The following is a 24,731-nucleotide window of genomic DNA, read 5'->3' as shown; positions in this document are numbered from 1 at the left end:
CTTCTTTTGTCAGAGGGGTGACATTTCTGACATTCACTTAGCAAAACAGAAACCGTATGCGAGGGAGCCAGGGTTGGTTCCTATGAGCCACGTACTGACCAAGGACCTTGCAGGCAGCCGGGCTTATTCCTCTCCTCTGGAAAATTATCTCTTGAGACCTGGGATTCCACCTGAAAAACATCTGGAACTCAAGGCTTGCTTTGGATCTGATGAGCTGGTCCTTCGTCGCCAAGGTCTGAGAAGTGACTCAATATGTACCTTTTTTTTTAAAAAAAAGGACCCCAAACATCTTCGGGCACGACTGCCAATAGCTACTGTGCTCTATCCCGTCACTAAGAGGCAAGCTAGGAGAAAGAGGAAAGGGAGTTAGCTGGAGGCGGACGGGAAGAGAGGAGTCAGCCGGTGCACAAAGAGGCCCGTGTTAGGGAAAGTCCAAACACCAGCTGTCTGAAGACGAGGTGGACAGAAGGGGTCTTGTTCATGTCAGCTTGGGAATTCCGCACGACACCGGGAAAGTTTGGGCTGAGAAGCAATGGCGCTGTCTGGAATACGTTTGAGTGTGGATGGAGGTCCGAGGTCCAGCTCTCTTGAAGCACAGGCTTGTCCTCACCAGGGAGCTGCTCTCAGAAGGGATGTGGAGGACACCGGAGGCATGATCAAGAATGTGGTCTCCGTCGAGTGCCAGCCCGATCCCCTGGACAGCTCTGGAGCATGGATTCATATCGGTTCTGCTTGGAGGCAAGAAAGCTACCCATCTGTCAGTCATGCTTTCCCTAGAGGAATCACTCAGTGTCATCTAGTCGATTCCAACTTGGAGATGACCTACAGCACTTCTGAGGGCTTCCGGAGGCAGTCAGTCTTTACAGGAGTAGAAAGTCTCATCATTCTCCCAAGGAATGGCCAGTGGGTTCAAATTGCTGACCTTGTGGTTAGGAGCCCAACCAGTAACCCATTATACCACCGGCTCCTGGCCTTAGAGGATGGGCATAACCTCTTGGGCAAGGAAATTCCCATTAGGTCAAGCACAATCTTCTGGTGAGAAAGGCTCACTTCAGTGTTTAGGAGCATTGAGCACTGAACACTCAGGGCAGCTTGAGAGCTGGGGTGGGACACCAGGGGCATCACTACATTGAATGGCTTGGAAGGCCTGGACCGCTAGTGGTCAGAAAGGATATGAGGCCAGACGTCGTGTGGACATAAGCTGTTCCCTACCTTAGCCTTGTGCCCCAGGAGTCTACATGGCCTGCTTTGCCCTCTAGCTTCTTGCTGGATTTAGATACTGTAAAGAGCAGGCAAGAGCCTGCAGGGTATTTACTAAAAACCCCTGTTTCCTCCAGACAACAAACAGTTGGGACAGTAGCTGGGCTCTCATTAAGGTCAGAGCTCTTGTCCAGCAGTGCCTTTCTTCAGTCTAACGCTCTGCCAACTGAGCTATTTGGCATCCCAGCAGTGCCTCTTATTGAAGCTCTTGGTTCACCAACAGCTCTTCACCATCTCTGATGGTTCTTTTAATCCTACCCACGCATTTGCTAGTAGTCCCCTTTCCTTTAGTGATCTTTCCGAGTGTCCTCATCAGTTAGATGGTAGATAATCTATTCTGGTCTCTTAGGCCAGTGCTTCTCACACTGTACTGTGCCTACCAACCACTTGGGCATCTGGTTAAGTGAAGATGTGATGCAGCAGGGCTGAGCTTGGGCTGCAGAGTCTGCATTTCTAATAAGCTGCTTGTCTTGGGACAAGTCCAGCCAGAATGCTCCTTAGAAGCAGTGATGGTGAGACTTGATCTCACATACTTTGGACATGTTACCAGTAGGCACCAAACCCTGGAAAAGGATGGCGTGCTTGGTAAAGTATAAAGGCATTGCGAAAGGGGAAAACCCTCGACAAGATGGAATGACACCGCGACTGTAACAAGAGGCTCAAACATAACAATTGTAAGGATGGTGCAGGACTGGGCAGTTTCTTCATCTATTGTAGATAGGGTCTCTGTGGTAGTTCGGGATGAAGTCAAGTAGACACTCAAGGGGTGGAGTTAGACCTGTCAATCACGTCACCACCTGAGGACACCTTGACATTGTAAGCCTTCTGCCGAAGAGCGAGGCTAACTGAGACCCTCTCCATCACATTGCCGTCCTGCCTGCTGCAACTCTGCCATCGACCCTGAGAGCTCTTGGCACCCTGCCATGTTTCCACTGACCTTAGATCCACACGACTCTGCACCCACCGGCCTGTGATCTTCCTGCTTCACTTCTCTGCATCACCAGCCTGCAGCTACATGAGTCAGGCTCAGTCGGGATGCCTTCTTCATATGTAATTACTTCTTGATATAAAACATTTTTTTAGATGAGTGTCACTGGATTTGTTTCTCTAGACAACCCGGCCTAACAGTCGCTGTGAGCAGAACACATTTTGCAGTGAAATGAACAGCCTCTTCTGGTTGAGGTGGGGAAGGAGGAGGGAGAGGGGACAGACTTACCAGAAGATCTTTAGATTTCTGCTGCAGGGGGTAACTTGGCTGGGAGGTTTGGGTATAGCAAGTATTCAAATACAATTTTTAAGATTGGTAGACAACCTTTTCTAGGAAAGAAAAAATCAGGGCAATGTAACTAAAAAAAAACAGACGCAGCACTGGTGTTTGAAATAATTATTTATTTTAAATACCTCAGAAGCTTTGTGTTAATGGAACATCCCCCCCCCCCTTCAGTTCTTATGCGCCTTAATCATCGGCCAGTCTTGCAGCTGCAGAAGGACCAACGATTTCAGCGCACAGTGTCCATCTCTCCCCTTCTACATGCATTTCTAGGCTCCATTGCATGCATTTGGATGACATAAAATCAATAAAACATTTAAAAAAAACAACTTAAAAGGTGATGTATTGGGTTTATTTTGCAACCCATGCCTACAAAAGAATACCGCTAGGTGGGTTAATATATTTGTAATGGATTTGCTAAGACATTTGTTTTACTACCTTTATAAGAGCTGCACTATTGGGTCAATGTTCTTGGGTTGTTCCTTCATGACGAACACCATCCCGTGGCTGGAGAGGCTATTTTAGACAGCTGTCAGTGGAAAAGTTGTCCAGTGATCGATTAGGAAAGTCTCTCCTGTATCCATACACACCGTCTCTGGCTTTTGTTCTGTTTCGGTTTGCTTTGGCTACCTGCAGAAAGCATCCCGCCCCTACTGTTGGAGATTTCATCTCGTGCGCGGGTTTTCTACTTGGTCCCTTTGTGTTACCGAGTGTGGGACAAAGGACTCTGGTTATATCCTTTGGCACCGACATCATAGCCACTCAGCTTACTATTTCTCCAAAGCTTGTACCAAAAAAAAAAAGGGGGGAGATGGGGGAGAAGGGTGTAGGTGCTGGCAGGCAGAACACATGTTGTGGAAATCTTTTTCCTTTGGTAGAAACCATCAACCATTTCTCCAAAGCAGAAAGAGACTGGGGTTCCTCCAAGCCCCCCACAAAAACGCTTAGCCTCCTGTGATGTCTCAAGAGAAATGTGTTGCCTTTGTCACCTTTTTTTAACCATTGCAAATGATTTCTAAGAAGAAGACTCATGTTAGAAAAATCTAATGTGTTCTGTTTCTGGGCCAGGGCGTAGGCGGCCACTGGAGATGGCACACTGGCAGGTTCCAATGCTGTCTTGGGTGCAGGAGCCAGCACCTGACCTCCGGGCAAGACAGATGACAGAGGTTACTCTTCAGCTGTGTGTCTACTTCTACAGGAGGCCCCAAAGCTCATGACTTATCACAAAGCCATCGTGCTCCACCCCGGGTGTTCCACAATCACCTGGAGGGCTTGTTCACGTACTGGTAGCTGGGCTTCACTCCTCAAGGGTTCACTGCACGGGTTTGGGGTAAGACCCACCAGTCTGCAGCTCCAGCAAGGGCCCAGGAGACACGGAGGCCGCCGGTCTAAGGACCACGCTTCCAGAACCATTTTCACGATAACGACATCTTGCTGGGCCTCCCAAAGATGATTGAGGTGCCACAACGGATTGCTCGGTGAGATCGGCTACCTATTTCCAGACGACAGCCAGGACTGGAACAGCACAGATCATGCCGTAGTAGTCCCTCTGTTCCCCGAGCTTGATATCCTTCTAAAAACGTTTTTCCTCCCATGCCATTCCCTCATGCTGGCTCGGAGAAGCGGTAAATCCTGAGGGCGGAAACCAAGCCTGGGCTTTGTCAGTCCTGGCAAAAAGCTCAAGACCATGCCAGGCACAGGCTGGTGGTCACGGACAGCCAGGCCACTGCTTGCGAGAGGAAATGGTGCTTCTAGGTACACAGCGAACCTTCTTTCTCAAAAAGGTGATGGGCTGTCCCCCAGAACGGAGGGAACAGAGGTGGATGTGTCTCTCTCTCTTCCCTCCTCACCTTTCCCCAACAACACGGTCTCTCCCGTCCCGGAGGGCGTCTCTGCCGGCAAACAGCGAAAAGGAAACCGCAAAGCTCCTGGACGATGTCTTAGCTCCTGGCTCGTTCGCTCCCCGCCACATCCCACTTTCAACATCCCACTGTTCGCCCGTGCCCCGCTCTGCACAAAGACATGTCTGTGCCCCAGACAACACTGCTCTCAATCGCTCCATTGATCGCACCCGGATTTGGTGAACGTCGGGCCCGGAGGAGGTCATTTTCCTTTTTTCAGAGAGGAAAAGATGAAACTAATTGTGTCCACGCGGGAGGTGTTTTCCTGGCCGCACGTCGGAACTCGCGCTCACGCGTGGAGCAGGGATGAGTGCAGCGCAGCACAGGGCAGAGGGCAGTGGGGGCCCCGGGGGCCCTGATGGTGCTGCCACAGCCTTCCTGCCCTGCCGGGGGACCTCCAGACACAGGCTCAGCTTAGAAGACAAAGACCCGAGGGGACCGCGGTGGGGAAAGATGGGCCTCGTGCCACTGTTTCCTGTTGTCACAGTTTCCGTTCCCTCCCAAGTGGCGTTGGGAGAGCACCCTGCACAACCGGCTAGACCTTGTCCATCTCGATCTGCTGGTGGTAATGCCGCGCCGGCCGCTGGCCCACGTTCAGTTTGTACACGGAGCTCTTGTGCTGGCACCTGCGGTAAGCCCACACGGCCCCCACGCCTGCCAGGAGCAGCAGCAGGCACAGCACAGTGACAATGGTGGCGACCACAGGGCCTCGGCTGAAGCTGGGACACTGGTCCCCCACACATGGCTCCAAAGTTGGAGGAAGCTTCTCACCGGCATCTGGGCCAGGGCCTTCCTGTCCCAAGAAGTCCTCAGACAGCAGGTATGGGAAGCTATCCTGGGCCGCAGGAGCACTGGTTTCCCCTGGTGGCTGGGGGGCCACAATGATGGGGGTAGGGGTGTGCTTAGGCACCTGCTGGGTGATGGTTGTGACTGCATCCGGGGTAGACTTGGTGAGTTCATAGGGTCGGCTGGCCACAGGAGAGTTATCGGTGGCCAATCTCCAAGACATCGTTGACTGGTACTTGGTCACATGACCATCCACCTTGCTGGAGCCCTCTGTCCCGGACACACTCACGGGTCTGAGAGTCAGAACTTCCACCTGAGATGGAAGAACTGGACGAGGGGCCGTGGTCAGGTTCTCGCTCAGTGTGCGGGCAGTAGTCCGGGGCTTCTGAACATCCACAAGAATGGGCTGGTCGTGAGTAACTAGGGCACTTTCATCCAATCCCACTGATCCATCCCCCTTGTCTCCATCCGCCTCCTCTTCCGCCGCCGTCTTCCTCCAAGCCCCATCCGTCACAGGGTAGCCATCTAACCAGGACTCGTCACTGCTGCTCACCATCGGGTCCCCTGCCTTGCTGTCGCTCCTGTCCACAAATGACCCTGAGGGGCCCTCGGTGCTGCTGTGGAGCACCTTGGTTTTGGGTTCTCCAGGGCCCACTTTCACGCCACTGTGGTTGTCTCCATCAGGAAACTGCTTTTTAGTATCATCATCCATCTCTTTGGCTAAGTCAGGTTGATGGACGGTCTCAGCGGGTGACCAGAACAAGTACTTCCGGTTTAGCCGGGGTCTGGGCAAGTCTGTGACGACAATACCCTCATTGCTGGGTGTGCCTGTGCTTGGGACAAGGGTGACTTCATTGCGAGCTCTGCTTTCTCCCCCCACCGAAATGGAGACCAGGTGGTCCTGCTTTGGAGCTTCCTCGGGGGCCTCTCCCTGATCCCTGTCCACCTCTGTCTCTGTCCGGGAATCTTCCATGAGCTCTCGGAATGACACGGACCTGTCATCGGGGAAATGATCTTCATAGTCAATATGTGCCTCCGCCTCACCTGGAAGGGAAGAGAAAAGTCCTCATGGGATCAAAGTCTGAGGGCCAGTGTAGAGCATAGCAGGTGAAATGAAAACCATTAAGGACCGGACCAGTAGAAATAAAAGCATCATCATTCACAGATGCTAGGACTGTGTGTCATACGTATACCAGCCCAAAGAACCTACATATAGACCATTACAATTAATATGAGCGGTTATCAAGGGTCAGGGGTCTAAGGTCAATATACAACAACTGTTCATCGGTTTGTTCTAATTACGTGGCAATGTATGATACTCACCTTCCTGACACAATCGCTAAAGACAAATGGGTGCATAAGCCAACATGGTGAAGAAAGCTGATGGTGCCTAGCTATCAAAAGATATAGTGTCTAGGGTGTCTAAATGCTTGAAGTCAAACAAGTGGCCATCTAGCAGGGAAGCAACAAAGCCCTCATGGAAGAAGCACACCAGCCTGTGTAATCATAAAGTGTTGACAGGAAAAGGTATCAGAAGTTCAAAAACAAGCAAGCAAATTGATGTGAAGGAGTGGGGCTGTGTGAAGACTCAAAACCCACCTGCAGGATAATTAGTCACTCTCAGAAGGGCCACACAGAAGGGAAGAGAAATCCAGGGTGTGGTGTGGTGCTGATGAAACACGTAACTACCCTATAGTTCTATAATATTTCTTCCCTTACTATTATGGTTTTTGTTTTATCTCATTAATCATGTTAGACTTGCGTATGTTCATTTGTATAATTAAGATCATTCGATACATGAAAGACAAGATAGATAAGCCTTCAGAAACAGTAACAGGTGTAATGGTTCCCTGAGGGAATGGGAAGTTAGGTGTGGGGGGAAGGAGGGATCAAGGAAGCTGACAGCATTGATGATTGTGTAACCCCACTCAAGGGGCATGAACAACAGAATTGTAGATGAATGGCTATATTGGATGGGGCTCTCCATTTGGTGAAGAAAGTATCTTAAAACAGTACTTTCGGAAACACTTAGAACAAGATGAGAAACATCAGGAGTGGAATCTATGGACAAACAAACATAAAGCTATACTTATCTCACTGAAATAAGCTGATCAAACTTTATCACATATTGTTTCAGACATATGATGAGTGGGCATTTCCTCTGTCACCCTATTTTGAGATGTGAATCAAACGGAGCAGTAAGTTCAAGTAGCCCCAAATTTTTCATTTTGTGGGGACTCAGGCTCTCAATTTCTTTCTCAGAAAGACAGTCCATGTTCAGTGTGTTACAAAGGGAGCAACAACACATGGCAAGACAGCTTTCCAATACAAACGGTCTTCATTATTTGTTTCCAGTTCATGAGTTAGGCCACGGTCATGTCTTCAGTTCAAACATGACAACATACAATCTCTGTACATTGAACTGTTTTCATCCTTATTAGTCACATTCAAGTTGTACCCCTTCATAAATCCATCTATAACACATTGATAATGAAATTACCTTAGAATACATAGTTTGCAAACACGATAATAGCTGACTAGTGAAGACTACAGTAGCCACTCCCTTGTATCGTTTCACCCTAAAAATATATTCTGGCTACAGAACCTGGTTTATCATCCAGAATTTTTTCACACAAATTTTCAAATGTGATGTTTATAGTCACTGGCTGCTCTTTTGATCCAATATATCGCTAGAAAAATCATTACACAAAACAGTGTATATTTCCTTCATTGATGGGGTATACTGGTGATCTCTTTCAAGTGTTGAAGAGCCAGACTGTCGCTTTGAGGACTAAGGTGTGACTGGGCCAAACCATGGTGTTTTCCATTGCCCATGTATGTGACAGTTGGTCATCAAATAAGGAAGACAGAAGAAGCGATGCCTTTGAATGACAATGCTGGCAAAGAATATCGAAAGTACCATGGGCTGCCTAAAGAACAAATGTGTCTTAGAACAGCTGTGGGTCTCGACCCCTTGGGGGTCGATCTAAGACCATCAGAAAAGACCATGTTTCCGATGATCTTAGGAATCATCTATCTCAGGAACTATCCATCTCCAGGTGGTCTGCCCACATGCAGATATGCCCACATATTAGTACCCTGTGTAAAGACTGTTACCCATGCTACACCATGCTTCAAGAAAAAAATTCATTTATTTGTAATTAGAAATAAATATTTCACCATATATAATTACACATTATTTTTGTGATTAATCATTACGCTTTAAATATGTTCAACTTGTAACAATGAAAATATATCCTGCATATCAGATATTTACATGATGATTCATAATAGTAGCAAAATGACAATTATGAAGTAGCAACGAAAATAATGTTATGGTTGTGGATCACCACCACATGAGGAACTGTATGAAAGGGTCGCGGCATGAGGAAGGTTGAGAGCCACTGTCTTAGAAGAAGTACAGCCTGAACTCTCCTTAGGATAAAGATGGTGAGATTTAGTTCTCATGTACTTTAAACATGTTATCAGAGGAGACCTGTCACCACAGAAGACCAGTCTCTGGAAAAGGACATCATGGTGGGTAAAGCAGAAGGACAGTAAAAAAGAGGAAGACTCTCAAGTAGATGGATTGACGTGGCGGCCGCAACAATGGGTTCAAACACAACCATTGTGAGCACAGTGCGAGTCTGGGCAGTGTTTCCTTCTGTTGTAAATTGGACCGCTCTGAGTCAGAACATCCTTGACAGCATACAACAACAACACAACCGCAACAATTTCAGATTCTAAAAGTTTTCCTTTGTTTTATTTTAATCATTTTATTGGGGGCTCATACAGCTCTTATCACAATCCATACATCCATTGTGTCAAGCACATTTGTACATAGGCTGCCATCATCCTTTTTGAAACATTTTCTTTCCACTTGAGCCCTTGGCATCACCTCCTCATCTTTTTTCTTCCCTCCCTCATCTTCCGACCCTCATGTACCCTTGATAAATTATAAGTTATTATTATTCTCATATCTTACACCATCCACAGTCTCCCTTCACCCATGTTTCTGTTGTTCGGCAACCTGGAGGGTGACGATTATACATCGATCATTGAGATTGGTTCCCCCTTCCTCCCCACACTTACCCCTACCCTCGTGGTATCTGAGTCACACACAATTGTCACGTGAGCAGGGTTCTGGGCTGCTGCTCTCAGCAAGGTGATGCCACTGATGTCACCTTGCTCAACAGCTGCCTCAACAGTTACATCTAGAGAAGCCCGTGTTCACAAATGGATATGGACTATAAGCAGGAACTCTTCTGGCCAGGTCGACTTTATCTTCTGGGATCTTACAAGGCAAGATTCCTATGTGGACTGAAGGATGCAGGGTTTTCACACGCTCCTCCCTGCCTGACATTTCCAGAAACCTTGCCGGCTCAGAGACATCTCCGACAGCCAGCCTGGCATCTTACAGAGCTTTTGCAGTACCTCCGGAAGCAACCAGATCAACACCAACGGAAGTTAGGTTCCTGGAAAACTCCAAGAAACTGGTTTTGTCTGACACACCAAATAAGGCAGGCTCCTTGGGAGTTATGGCTGCAGACAGAGGGCCTGTGGCTAAGTGGCAGGCAGTGGTGGGAACAACAGATGGGAAGGGAGGCATATGGCCCAGGTAGATGGTTGTTTAAGACAAGCCTCCACATGCTATTTTTTTCTGATAGCCGAGCACCATCTGCTTTCTTCACCACACTTTGAGGGCAAGTTCTAAGTAAGGTCATGTCAAAAGAACAAATTGCTCTTGAGTTAAGGCTACGATTCACTGCAAGCTCAAACTCCATTCATCTGTCATAGTTTCCATATGTCCCTGTCTACTTTAGAGACATCATGATCATTTTATCAGGGAACATTATAAATCATACCTGCAGGGTACATGGTAAGTCTACTGATGCAGTTTTCAGATGTCTTTGAGTCAGTTTCAGCCCACGGTGACTGCACGACAGTCCAACACTGCCTGGTCCTGTGCTGTCCTCGCACTGATTCTATGTTTGCGCCCATTGTGTCAGTCTTGTCGAGGGTCTTCCTCTTTTTCACTGCGCCTACTGTTTACCAAACATGATCTCCTTTTCCAGGGGCTGGTCTCTCCTGACAACATGTCTAAAGTACATGAGATGAAGTCTTGCCACCCTTGCTTCTATAGAGTATTCTAGCTGTACTTCTTTGAAGATACACTTGTTGGTTCTCTTGCCAGTCCATGGACTTTCAATATTTTTTGCCAGCACAATTCAAATACATTGCTTCTTCATTGGTTTACCTTATTCATGTCCAACTTTCACATGCCTAGGAGGCAATTGGGTCAGGTGCACAAAGTAACCTCTCTGTTTTCCCACATCCTAAAAAGGTCTACTGCAGTATACTTACCCAATAGAATGTTCTAACTTGTGGGAAACTGAGAACGGGGAAGAGAGTGTATGAAGGGCTACCCCCCAGAAAAAAAACCCAGAATTTCCCCCCAAAATTATGTCTTTTAAGCTTTTTTACAAAACCACCTTATCACCTTCAAAGTACTCTCCATTACACTTAATGTATTTGTCAAATCTGCAATTCCATTCTTGGAAACATTTTTCAGGCTCAATCTGTTTGGATGGCTGACAGCACCTCTCTGGTTTTTTTCTTCACCTCTTCTAAGTAGTCATGTCCTTCCATGTCTTTCTTCACTTGAGGAAACAAAAAGAAGTCCCACGAGCAGGGTCAGGTTAGTCTGGTGTGTGGGGAAAGAGAGGCATGCTGCTTTGTTGGCCAAAAACTGGCGCACTGAGATGGCTGCATGAGCAGGTGCGCTGTATGGTGGCAAAACCAGTCCCATCTGCCCCAAATCAGGCCTGGTTTGTCACACTGTTAATGCAATCTTTTCAGAACTTCTAAATAGAAAGCTTGATTAACAGTCTCACCTGGTGGAATGAACTCCAAATGCACTACAAGTCAACATTTTCATCCATTCAGTAAGTTGATAGACATCCAGAATGAGGTTTGTCATCAATTGACATTTCACCTTTTGTGAAATGAGAAAACTACTCATACACTTGAGTTCTTCCCATAGCGCTGTCCTTGTAAGCTGTGTTCAACATCGTAACCGTTTCTGTGGCATTTTCCACAAGCAGGAAACAAAATTTCACAGCCGCGAGCTGTTTCCTTAAATCAGCCATCACAAAAAATGAGATTCAAGCAAAATTGCTTTTATGAAAAAAACTGTGACCAGAGAGAACCTTCCCAGGTGATGCCACTGGGTGCACTAACTCAGAGCAGGTTGCTGAAGTTTTTTTTCCATTTTTTGGGGGGTGGTGGTTTATCACCTCGTATTCGGACAAATTCTCTACTCATATTTTAATGAGTCTGGCAAGCCAAGACTCTTGTGGAAGGAGGCCTTCACGCTTGAGCGTTGGAGATGCATCCCAGTCACATTCTCCTAAGTGAAGTTGTTCCCCATGATGTCTACCGCCCACCCTGCAATAACGCCAATCTTACGGTACTGCTTTCAAGCACCAGGTTGCTACTATATATGCTTGAAGGTTATCTCCTTGATGTCTATCTGTCTGAGGGTTGACTGCCATCAAGAGCAATCACACCCCATTGTCTATCCTTTCTGATAAGGATCATAGATTGTTTCCCTGGAGAAGAGCTCAGGCACACTTAAGGGGGCAAACCAGCTCAGAGTTGACCAAGGTTAGGCTGCCATCTTAACTCTAGAACCTGCCCATCTTGTTACGTACATATGTACCTGCCTGTCACCTGTATGCCTCTAGTGTCTCCCCTTCCTATTGAGTGTATACCCCTTGCTCATCTCCTTCCTGTTCCTGTATGCCTCTAATACAACGTCTTCCTGTTATGTATGTGTGTGGCATGGCTTGTATGCCCGAGATTATATAAGCTCATGAGGGAATACAATCGCCCCTCATTCTGGTTCTGGTCCCCATGGGAGAGGTGAGCACTTGCATGTCTTGTCTGTCACTTCTTTAATTTATCCTTCAATTACATAACCACCCTTTGGACCTATTCAGTGGTGGAGGCCGGTCCCTCACACTAACTCATTGTATTCCTACTCATAGTGCTCCTGCATGGGATTTCTGAGGTTGTAAATATATATAGGAGTAGATAGTCTCCTCTTTCTCCAGTGGAGCAGCTGGTGGATTTGAACCATAGACCTTGAAGTTACCAGTCCAATACTTACCTGAAGCCACCAGAGCTCCTTAACTGCCCTGCTGCATACAGTACACAGGTGTTTCCAAGTAGTACCTGCTTCAGCCTTTCATTATTAAGAAACTCTGTTAAGGGGTGTAGCCTCAGCCATCTCCCTGGCTCTCCTCCCCATCCCTTCTTCTTTTACCCCTTTTCCCTGAAGCAAAACACCCAGCTTCCTCTGGTCTCTGAAGTTTTATCTTCTACTCCAAGCACCTATAAAGTTATATTTCCTAAACAATGCAATTCATACAGAGAAATATAACTTTCATTAAAATTTGATTTTTATTAAGCTAAAATTTTAATAGGGGAACTCGATAATCTTCAAGCAGAAGAAATAACATGTTAATTTTGTGCAGCCACAACAATGCAGTGCACAGAACATTATAGGTTCTCTCTACATATATTACACTGAATGTAAGAAAGGGCCTTCCCAGAAAGGACTGGGTGAGACTTGGGAATCCTGGATTAGGGCAAAAGGACACTGCTTCTTCGCTCCCTCCCCAATGCTACTAGCTTCTCCATCATGAAGCAGACAGGCGGTTCCTCTCTGTTGACATTTAGTCCAAACACAGAAAAACCTGGCATTCCACATGTCATTTATGTTCCAAGCCTGTCACATACCAATTTTTTAGAAATTAAAAATGCTCATTGTGGTAAACATACACATAATAAATTGCTTGCCATTTCAATATTCTTCATGTATATAACTCAGTGATACTAGTATGCTTGTCAGGTGACCGACCATGGCCATTATCCTCAATTTGTTTTTGTTTTTAATTAAAAAACATACTCTGTGGTATCACTAGATAAGTTATTTTTCTCTCCAAAACAATGTATATTTGCCAGTTTCCCTCCAGCGATGCTGCGGTTGGGAATGAGTACCCCTGTGTTCTCGGCTGGCACACAGGCTCCTTTCACGAGGCGGAAAGGCAGGAAGCAGTCACTCCACACAAGACACTTTTCCTCAAGCAGCGTCCACCTGCCGGAAAGCACATGTGATTACCTCATGCACGGCCGTCACGTGGGGCCTCTCACCACACATTATCTTGCCGGGGACTACTTCGCTGCCGCCTCACTGCAGCACCAAGACCCCCCACCTGTCCAGGGCCAGCCAATCATTCCATTTGATTCCATGGGCTCTTAATCACTTATGGTTCTTGTTGGCGTACATCCGGGCCCTGCATGTGTTACAGGTCATCCGCTGCAGCTCACTGACAGTTGGGGGCCAACAAGGTGTTTGCTCCAACAGTCGGAATGACGAGAGGAGTCACCAGCTGCACGGAGCTTTGCCAAAGGCAGGGACTGGGCAGGAAGCACCGGCAGAAAGTCTGCCTGAAGGTGGGCATGGGGTCACAGTGCCCGCTCACTGGTCTCACAGACCATCTTCCTGTGACCCTGAGCGGACGCCATGATGGGGGTGTCATAAGTGAAAAGGATTCTGCCTAAAGAAGCAACAGCTAAAACGAGTGTGTGGGTAATCAGAATCCTGCAACGTCTTGAAATGCGCTCTGGCTTCTTCCCGCGTCTGCACGGCCCATGTTCATCAGTTCCACTTCTGCAGGCCTCTCCGTTCTTGCTCTTTCTCACTGAAGACCTATCAAAAGCTCAAGCAAAAATTACCTTATTCTATCCTGTCTGGTTCCCACGCTATAGCCCTGCTACTCTTTCTCACTGCCACGGAGTCAACACCACCTCACAGCCGTCCTGTCCAGGACAAAGTAGCGCTCCCTCTGTGAGTGTCCGAGACTGTAACTGTTCACGGGAGTGGAAAGCCTCATCTCTCTCCTGCAGAGCAGCTGGTGGTTTCAAACTGCTGACCTTTTGGATCACAGCCCAATGTGTAACCACTATGCCACCAGCGCTCCTTCTGATAATCTTTAAGACATAAAATAAAAACGCCCCCCAAAGTCATCTTAAAATAAACAAAAGCTTCGCTTCAGTGGTGGGAAAAGAGTCTGCCTTGAGCATGACGTCCTTTTTATTGATTTATTATCCCCCATCTCTTTATTAGTTTCCTTTGTTGATTTCTTTTTCTTTTAAACCATTTTTATTGGCTTTCCATAGGATTTTCAGGGCTGTGAGGTTCAGAAGCCAATTTCCAGGTTTGTTGTCCAAGGTGCTTTTGAGTTGGTTTGTACTCTAGTGCTGAGGACACCTGGTATAGTGGTTAGGAGTTGGATTGCGATCCGCATGGTCAGCAGTTCAAAAGCACCAGCAGCTCCATGGGAGAAGGAGTGGGCTTTCTACTCCTGTAAACAGTTAGTCTCAGAAACCCACAGGGTTGTTATGAGTCAGTGTTGGCTCAAGAGCAGTGAGTTTGGTTCTAGGTTTGGTATTCTGGTGCTTAAATTCTCACACACCCACAGCCTGATAAGTCAAGAGTAAATGTTTTTGGTTTTGTTTGCTAAAATAACCACTAAAAAAAAGCGAATGATTGTTGTTGTGGGGTTCCATCAAGTCAGTTGTAGCACATAGTGAAATCCTGTGGACAATGGAGCAAAGTACCACCTGGTCCAAACCCTCACAACTGCTGCTATGCTTGCATCCACTCTTGTAGTCCATCTATGATATACTACAAGGCAACAATCGGATACATGTAACGATAAAATATGATAATCACGCTAAAAGAAGACAGGAAAGCAGAGGAAAAGGAATAAGGAAAAAGTGAGATGAAAAGTGAAAGAAAACAATACAAAGTAAGTTATTTATTTAAAACTCAAATTTATCAATAATGGCTTTAAATTGCTTTTGTGATAGGTTCCCCCTTTCCAACCCACCGGGGGTTTAAGTGGAGAGCAAATGTTTTGAGAATGATGAGGGCAATGAATGTACAAATGTGCTTTACACAATTGATGTATATATGGATTATGATAAGAGTCATATGAGCCCCTAAAAAATGATTTTTAAAAAATTAGGACAAGCAGGATTGTTTGTTGTTGAAGAACTCAAATGGGCCTGGAATGGAAAGATAGCCGACTGTGGGTATAAAGTCTCTGACGATTTAGAAGATCCTGAGGTGACATTGGGCCTCCACTCAAGTCCTCCCTCAACACAAGAACACTTTGTTCTATTACACTGGCATTCCATGATGTTCACCTTCCTGACATGAGCACTGAAGACAAAGTGGGTACATAAGCAAATGTGGTGAAGAAAGCTGATGGTGCCCGGCTATCAAAAGATATATCATCTAGGGTCTTAAATGCCTGAAGGTAAACAAGTGGCCACCTAGCTTGGAAGCAACAAAGCCCACATGGAAGAAGCACACCAGCCTGTGTGATCACAAGGTGTCAAAGGGATGAGGTATCAGGCATCAAAGACCCAGAGCAAAAAGTCATAATGTGAATGAGGGGGGGAGTGCAGAGTGGAAGCCCAATGCCAATCTGTAGACAATTGGACACCCCCTTACAGAAGGGTGGTGGTGGGGAGAAGACGGGCCAGTCAGGGTGCAGTGTAGCACAGATGAAACATACAGCTTTCCTCTGGTTCTTCAGTGCTTCCTCCCCCCACTATCATGACCCTAGTTCTACCTTACACATCTGGCTAGACCAGAGCGTGTACATGGGTACATATAAGAGCTGGAAACACAGGGAATACAGGACAGATAAACTCCTCGGGACCAATATTGAGAGTAGTCATACCAGGAGGGGAAGGGGAAGGTGGGTGGAGAAAAGGGGAACCAATCACAATGGCCTATCTATAACCCCCTCCCAGGGGATGGACAAAAGACAAGGGGGTAAAGGGAGACTGGACAGTGCAAGACATGAAAAAAAAAGTATAATTATCAAGGTTCATGAGAGAGGGATGGGGAGGGAGGGGAAAAAATGAGGAGCTGATACCAAGAGCTCAAGTAGAAGGCAAATGTTTTGAGAATGGTGAGGGCAACAAATGTACAAATGTGCTTGACCCAATGGATGGATGGATGGATTGTGATGAGTTGTACGAGCCCCCAATAAAATGATTTATTAAAAAATAAATAATAAAATAAAAGATCCCGAGTTGTTTCTGGTTCCGATGTGGCAGGTAGTAACTATATTTGGCCCAAATGGATCTCTAATCTCAGACCTTGAGCAAGTGAGCAAGACTATACTTGAGCTGAAGGTTCTGGAATCCTTGAACTTCACCAAGATTGTGATCTATGACTCCTATTTTTACAGGTTATAAGCCAAGTGGAAGCTTGAGCCACTGGCCCAGTGGTACTGCCAGTGACAAGAATGAGGAATGCTGAAACTTGAGGAAGCCATGAATGTTCCCAAACTAGACCTTGGGCTTCAGTGACGCCGGTTCCTGGCTAACCTTAATAGATCCGGATAGAGAAGAGCCCTGTGTGCCTGGAGCTGGAGTGGATCTGACCTGCTTTCAACTCTGCTCTAGCCTGACAAGTTGGAGGGGAACAATGGTTTGGGGATATCTGTCTTTGCCTCTGAACTCTGCAATGAATACTTGCTTCCAAATTAAAGGCCTACATAATAATAATAATAGAGTAGAAGAAGCAGACAGAATAAGGATCCCATTTGAACAACTGTCTAATATATTTGACCTGCTTGACATCTACAGAGCATCATACATCCAATAACTATAGAGTATTTTTAAGTGTTCCTAAAATAATTTTCTAGAATTCACCATAAGTTAACAAATTCTAAAAAGAAAAGAAAGGAGAAAGACTGGAGATGGAAGAACTCTGAGAGGAAGTTGCAACTCCTGGCACACAACAAAATATGCACACACTGCTGAATGGAAAACTGAGTTGCTCTCTCACACCATAATTTAAAAATAAATCAAAAATAAGAAAATCATCAATCCCAGGAAGCTGGTAAAGGAAGCATGGATTAAATTCAAAGAAAACAGAAGGAAAATAAGAAAAATAACAAATCACTAAAAAATAAATATACAATAGAGCGGCTCAATAGAGCAAAAACAAAAACAAAAACACCCAGGTTTTTAAAAAAACAGTTACACTAGTAAATCCCATCTGAGACTAAGCAGCATTCAGAAACCACATAAATGAAAAATAACAGGATTAAAGAGGCATCACTACAGATCTTACAGATACTAGAAAAGACATTAACAAAATTCTGCACTAAATTTATACCAGATAATTTGAAAATGTCAATGAAATGTGCCAAATTTTAGGAAAATAGAACTTACTAAAAGTGACACAAGAACAATTAAAAACCATTATACTCTATTAACTAGTAAAACATTCTATCTGAAATTAAGTATCTCAATGCACAGAAAATTTTAGCCATAGATAGTTTTGCCAATGAACTCTACCAAATATTTAAGTTTATGAAATAAATTCTACCAAATTATTAGGTCTACCAAATAAGAGTGTCAATAATCCACGTACTCTTCCAGAAAGTGGAAAATGACATCCCTCACAACTTCTTTTCCAGGGCTAATGTAATTTTGGTCCCCAAACCAGGCAAAAATATGACAAAAAATTAAAATTGCAGATCAAGCTCATTAAACATAGATGCAAAAATCCTAAGTAAAATATTGACAAACAGAATTTAGCAGTATATAAATATTGGTAAACTATGTCAAACAATATTTGAAAAGCACAATAAATCACATTAAATTATCTTTATCCCAAGAATTTGTAATTGGTTTAACATTTGAAAAAAGAAGATCCAGGAAAACGTGATAAAAATCAGTTTAATAAAAAGCTTTAAACACGAAAAATATAAGATTTCCCTAACCTGATTTTTAAAATATATACAAAAACTGATTATAAAAAAGAAAGGATTAATAAGACTGCATTACCATTCTAGTCACAAAAGACACCATGAATTAAGTAAAAGCCAAATTATCTAGCAAAAGATGTTTGCAACCCATGTGACCTCAAAGGAATGGCTTGTGGAGTAGAAGAGTACAGCTCTTTTAAGAACTCCTACATATTCATTTCCTTCCCCACTTTTCTGTTAAAGTAACTACAAGTAGAAAGGTGGAAAAGTGGATTGAATAGGCACTTCCCAGGTGAAATACTAAAATAGGCAATTGTGTTAGACTAGTGAAACAAATACAGCGACATTCATATGCCAAAGTGCTTTATATCAAGAAGTAATTATATACCAAGAAAGCATGCCAGTCCAGTCCAGCTCATGAACATAAGTTCAGTACTGGTCCAGAAGTCCCTCTCCAGACCTGCAATGACAGACTGCAGGAGGATCACGGGCAGGTAAGTGCAAAGCTGCCTGAATCCTAAATTGGTGGAAAAACCTGGCGGGGCTTCAGCAGCGCTCAAGGCCAATAGCAGAGAGAGGGGGAGGCTCCCAGAGTCCTCTTTATAGCAGGGTTCCCAAGAAGACAGCATCAGGCTGTGACCTGACTGACAGGCTGGATTCCACCCCTACACGTTCCTACCTACATCTTCAAGTTGACAGAAAATGAACTAACACACCACGAAATACGTAAGTTGTTCAACCTCATTAATAATCGGGAAATTAACATCAAGCGATAGAGCAGAACCCCGGTACTCGACCACATCGTACTCAACATCAACATCGTACTCATTTGGACGCGAAATGTAGAGAAAATGTTGCTACTGAGCTCGAAGGAAACATCGGAACCCGACGCACGTGATTTCTGTAAACAAAAGCAGTTCGTGTTTCGGTCACTGGGAGTTAGTTGGTGTTGTTAGTGCGTGTTGATTCTACCTTTTGCGGCTGTGTTCCAAGCGTCTTGCTATAATTTTCTTCGTTTTTGTGGCTTTTTGTACTTTTTTAGATTAAAACTGTGGGTTCTAAGAAAGTTTTTTGAAAAGAATCATCATGATAAGGAACTGGTTAACTGTGTTATCGATGTTGTTGATGATAATTTAGTAAATTAAACCCTTTTAGAAAACAGTTAAGGAAACGTCAACAGCAGACCACATTAGAGAGATGAGTTTTTTTTTGTTGTTTTTTTTAAGAGAAAGCCAGCCAGGTCCTAGTGAAAAAAGGCAAAGAAGGGAAAAAACTCCTGAAAAGCAGCTACAGTTGACTTGATGGAAGGGGATTCCCCTTCCAAACAGTGACTCTCTCCATGCCTCCTCTCCACATCCGTGTCCGCAGATCCAGATCCTCATCAGTCTTAAGGTATGGGCCATACCGTAGTTGTTAAAAACTTAAAATGTTGTGTTTCTTATTTAAAGTATATTATAGAACTCTGAATTTATTTACTTTGAAATTTCTGTGCAATGTTTTGTATAAAAAGGCAAGGTTAGGGTAAAACTTGGTGATCAAGAATTGATTAATCCATTTTCAGTTATTTCTTATGAGAAAAATTGATTCTAGAATGGATTAGCATCGAGGTCTGGGGTTCTACTGTACTAAAACATTGATCATAAACCAATTGCTATCAAGATGATTCCAACTCTTAGCAACCCTATAGGACAGAGAAGAATTGCCCCAGAAGCAGGCAGTCACATCTTTTTCCTATAGAGCAGCTAATGGGTCAAATCACTGACCTTTAAAATTAGCAGCAGAGCATTTTAACCACTGCGCTATTAGGGCTCCTTCACATCCATCATAATGGCTAAAAATTAAAGACTGACAATAGCAAGTGTTGGTGAGGATGTGGACCTCCAGGAGTTTCCCACACTGCATGTGGGACCAGAAATTGGTACACCCATTTTGAAAATTGGTTGGCCATAAGTTGATGTTGTAGCACCCAGGTGACTCAGACATTCAACTCCTCAGCATATGCCTGGAAAAAATGATGCAACACAAGCACTAAACAAGAATGCTCTTATTTATAATAGTCCCAAAACTGAAACGAAAACTTTCACAGCACTAGAATACATACAGCCTTAGGTATAATACAATAAAGGAAATGAATGAACGAGAGCCTCACGGAATGTAGCTGTGTCGTACAGACGTTCTATTGAGTAGAAGGAAGCATTACCCAAGAACATACAGTGTATGTTTCCACTAAAATAAAATTCCAGCAAAGAAAACGGACTTTATAGTTTGAGAAGTTTGAAGAGAGGGTTTTGTTGGGTAGGGGCACTAGGACTTGCTCTGGACTGCTGGTGATGTTCTACTTCTTGATCTGGATGGCGGTTACATGAGCGTGTGTATGGTATGGACGTCACTGAGCATTATACCCTTTGATTTTTGTAGTGGTTTGTATGTACTCTATTTTAAAATAGAATTATTCGAGAACGCACTGTGTTCACGTACTTGCTGCTGGGGTTCCAATTCGCTCTCGAGGTGGGCAGCATTCTTATCAAGCGTCTCACAGAGGCGGCTACTACAAGGACAAGAACACAGCATTTTCTTGGTCATTGTTGTCGTTGTTAGTTGCCATCTGGTTAGCTCCAACTCAAAGATAACTGTTGCCGTGTCTTGTGGTGTCGTCACAATTGTTGGTGTTGTTGCACTGTGGCGGCCACTGTGCATTTCAACTTAAGAGGTTTACCTTGAATCACTTTAGCAGACAACGTTCTAATGTGATCTATAGGTTCTTTACTGGCTCCGTTTTGGAGGTAGATTGCTTGCTAGGCCTTACTTCTTGATCTGTCTTCATCTGGAAGCTCCATGTGCCCAGGATGGGTGGCACTAATGGAATTTGAAACCCTGGTAGAACAGCTTCACGCAATCCCCATACATACCACAGCAAACTGACAGATGATGGTAGTTTTGCTAACAAGCTTCCTGAACTGGGTTTCTATTGGTGAGATCAGGGGCCCCTCCACTACCCGGTAAGTATCCGAAATGGATTTTCAGTGGTAAAATCAGAGGTATTTATCATAGGGGGATTGGCACAAGTATGTTAGAGACACCTTTCACCCTTCCATAGACCGAGTAAAACCAGTCTGTATCTTAATGGCGCTTGACCTTACAGCTGAAATGGATCTCACCAGAATAATGGGAAAGGTCATCATGGTGTTCCCTGTTCCCCCTGCCCTAGTGACATATCCTGCTCTCCCCAGCCCGGGAACTCTTTACGAAACCAGGACAGAGGTCCCCTCTGGATTTACATCCTCAGCGCACACCATGGCGCCTGGCGCATAGTGGACACTTGCCATTTTCTTGTGCATGAAACACTGGCCTAGTGTTTAACATGACAGCTGAGAATCTGGGAAAGGTCAGCCCATCCGACGGTGGGTGGGCCTGCCTCACCCTGGCCTTATGGTCAGCCTCAGCTCGGTGTCTATATGCTCCTCCTCGCTGGCGGGGGCTACAGCATCCCAGGAAGGCAGCCCAGGGCTGCAAGCCAAGTTCTGCCTGTCTCCCCAGGTTCCCAGCCAAGTTCCTGGCTCAGGAATAGGGTTTCTCAATGCCACAAGTGGCATAATGGTTAAGTGTTCAGCTGCTAATGGAAAAGATTGGCAGTTAGAACCCACCCAGAGGCTCCCGGTGAGAAAAGACCTGGGAGACTTGCTCCCAGAAAGACCACAGTGTAAGAAACCCTTAGGGGCAGTTCTCTGTCACATGGGGGACATGTCAAGAGCATCTGACAACAACATGCCACAGTCCTCGCAAACCCTCAATGAAGACAAGAGCAACTGAGTGTAGGGTTGTTACCAGTAGTCTACTCAGAACAAGGATCCCCAACCTCTCTGTTATCGATTGAATGTCGACCCAAATGAAATTCTACTGCCAAGATGGAGACGCCTGGCTCTCTGCCTATTGAGGTGCCATCTCCCCCCTCTTGTCTACTGTCAGTGTGTCTTGTTGGCCCCCTATATTTCTCCTTAATCATCTCTCAGTCCTTTCAGACCGTTGCCCTCCCCCATGGGCTCAGTGAAAGCCTGTGCTAACACAACATGTGGCCTGTGATTTAGACAAACAACTCCAGGAAATGTAAACTTCATGGGTTCTCCTGGCAAACATCAGGCCATTCACTGTGTGTTTATATTTAACTGGTACTTTTGGGAAACAGAAGACCACAGATAGCTATAACCCAGGAGTGAAAGGAGGAGGCTGGCTTGTGCCTGGCCTGGGTTTCTTAAGGGCTGGGAGCTGGTGAGGGAGGGTTGAGAGCCCAGAGTCCTGGGGTTCTCTCAGTCCCCGCACTTTTCACCTTTTATCATGCTGTGGCATTTCTGAGAGCCCCCCCCCCCCCCCAACACACACACACTGTCGTGTTTTCATCTGGTCTTGGCTGCATAGCTTTTAAAAATAGCAGTTTAAAAAAAGAAACCAGACAGACAGAAATAGCTATTGGTTTAATGGAGCTCTGAACAAATATGGCGACCCAGACGCAGATATTCTAAATTCACTGTCAGCCTCATGGCTTCCTTCTATTAGGGGAATTAAGCTGCCAAATGGGGTAAGAAAGAAAAACAAAAACAGAAGTGGAAGTTAAGAAAACTAAAGAAAAGCACTTAGGAGGAGAAAGAAAAGAACAAAAGAACTTGCTGAGCAGACAACTACTTTGAAAGTGAGCCCAGCCTATGGGCTGCTCTGCTCTGATGTCTTGCTCGCCCCTTGCTGAGTTGAGGATGAGGGGGGGGCCCTGAAGAGAGGAAATCTTGGGGGGAGTTGTTAGAGGAAGCACAGATGTGATGCAGACGCTGCAGTCAACTGTGCCTGGTTTTTCGTTGTTTTTTAATCATTTTATTGGGGGCTCATACAACTCTTATCACAATCCAATGTGCCTGGTTTTCAACCCTGGCTCGGACACTTTCTAGCTGGGTGACACGGGCAAGTCACGTAACCTTTCTGTACCTGAGTTTTCTCATCTGTAAACCAGAGCCAGTCATTTCCATGCCCAGACTTATGAAGATGAGAGAGAGAACTGTGCCCCATAAGGTTTCCAATGGCTTGTTTTTTGAAAGCTGGTCTCTTTTTTCTGTGGTACTTCTGGGTAGGCTTGAACCTCTAACCTTTGGATTCGTAGCCAAGTGTGTTAACCATTTGCACCACTCAAGAGGACTTCTGACAGGAACTCTTATTGCTACTTGTTGTCGCTATAGGTTCATCAATCCTGGGTTTCATATATTGAAAACACCGAAAAACACATAACGAAGATTCATAAGGCTATCCACCATGACAAGATACATCAGAGATAAAGCCCAACATGAGAACACACATGTGCACGCACAGAGAAAATACGGAAAACCAGATCAGGCCCAAAGTGTATCAGAGAGGGGATCAAGTGACAAGGGTTTAACCATTCAAGTCAGGCTTAGCACTTTGATCTTCCTATGACACACCTCTCTCTCTAGTCCCCTTTATCAGCCACTACATTTTTGCCACGTATTGGCAACATATTGACGATAGATTCTTGTAGAGTTGGGACAGTGTTTTGCCCAATACTGTATATCCAATACCTAGAACCTTGCCAAACGGAGGGATGTGGAATGAGTGATTGAATGAACGACCAAGTGGTTCCCACGTGGACGAGTTATCATCCAAGATTTGTTTTCTAAACCAAGATGGGTCTCACACAAAAGCTCCTGGTTTGATCCACAACCTCAGGATGACATTTCTCCTCCCTGAAGCCGTTCCTTAAGAAAAAAGACAAGATGATGTTCAGTGGAAAGATGTGAAAAAATGGAGTAAAACACCAGGTGAAGAGATTCTTGTGACACACACTTATTACAGGAGCACAGACACTTTCTACGTTAAATCTGCAGGGAAACAAAACTGCTAACAGGGAAATGAATTGTACACTCAGCCAAGTGAGAAAGCCGAATTCTGCTGAGCACTGAAAGCGTTAACAACTCTGCACGGCAGTGAGAAAATAAACACCATTTCAGATGCACAAAACCTGCATTTAGTTCTCATTCTACGGAGGCCAGTAAACAACCCGTGTGGCTAGTGGGTGTGGCTCATGGGATGGTGCAACTTCAGCGCCTTCTTAGCAATGAGCCAATTCATTAAGCATCTCAGGGTGAGGATGGGTACACACCCAGGTGACATGTTCAACAACCAGGAGGCTCAGGCCTCACTGCTGATTTTCTGTGGGCCTCTACTAGCCCACTGCTCTGTGGCCCTCCACAGGGAAGCTCTGTGAAAACCAGCTTTCGACTGGTGGTTTCTTCTCTCAGCCCATTCTCCACCTTTCTTCACATTGTAAAAGAGAATGAACACGCTGAAACTTCCTCAAGCAGAAATAAACAAATATTTAATGAACAGTGGTTATCAGAGCAACACTACAAATGCCAGGAATGAATGTTTCTAGCTATGCCCATTCCCAAGTAATAACCCCCTCACCCCTCTAGAAGCAACCCTTATCCGGACGTGCATGGTTTGTACATCCCTGCTTGTTTTACCTCTTATTTAAGCATGTTTTTGAGCTTTATGGGAGCCCTGGCGGTGTAGTGATTACATGTTGGGCTGCTAACTGCAAGGTCAACAGTTTGAGCCACTCTGAGAAAGACGGGCTTGCATCCCCCCCCC

General features: G+C 45.3%; 1 protein-coding gene across 1 annotated transcript in view; it reads right to left on the bottom strand.

The window, feature by feature from the left end:
* Nucleotides 1–2,685: 2,685 nt before the first annotated feature.
* Nucleotides 2,686–24,731, bottom strand: part of SUSD5 (sushi domain containing 5) — a gene marked incomplete at its 5' end in the record, with an annotated part of 87,528 nt that continues 65,482 nt past the window's right edge. Inside the window, one exon of the mRNA XM_045297676.1 lies at nt 2,686–6,261. Within this exon, the coding sequence (XP_045153611.1) occupies nt 4,967–6,261 (1,295 nt within the window). The remainder of the gene's footprint in view (nt 6,262–24,731) is intronic.

The sequence above is a fragment of the Echinops telfairi genome, unplaced genomic scaffold, assembly GCF_000313985.2.
Source record: "Echinops telfairi isolate 266 unplaced genomic scaffold, ASM31398v2 ScPeMD7_7420;HRSCAF=8458, whole genome shotgun sequence".
In the NCBI taxonomy this organism is placed as follows: Eukaryota; Metazoa; Chordata; class Mammalia; order Afrosoricida; family Tenrecidae; genus Echinops; species Echinops telfairi.
Note: the sequence above shows the minus strand (reverse complement) of the source record. Positions and strands in the feature narration are given on the sequence as shown.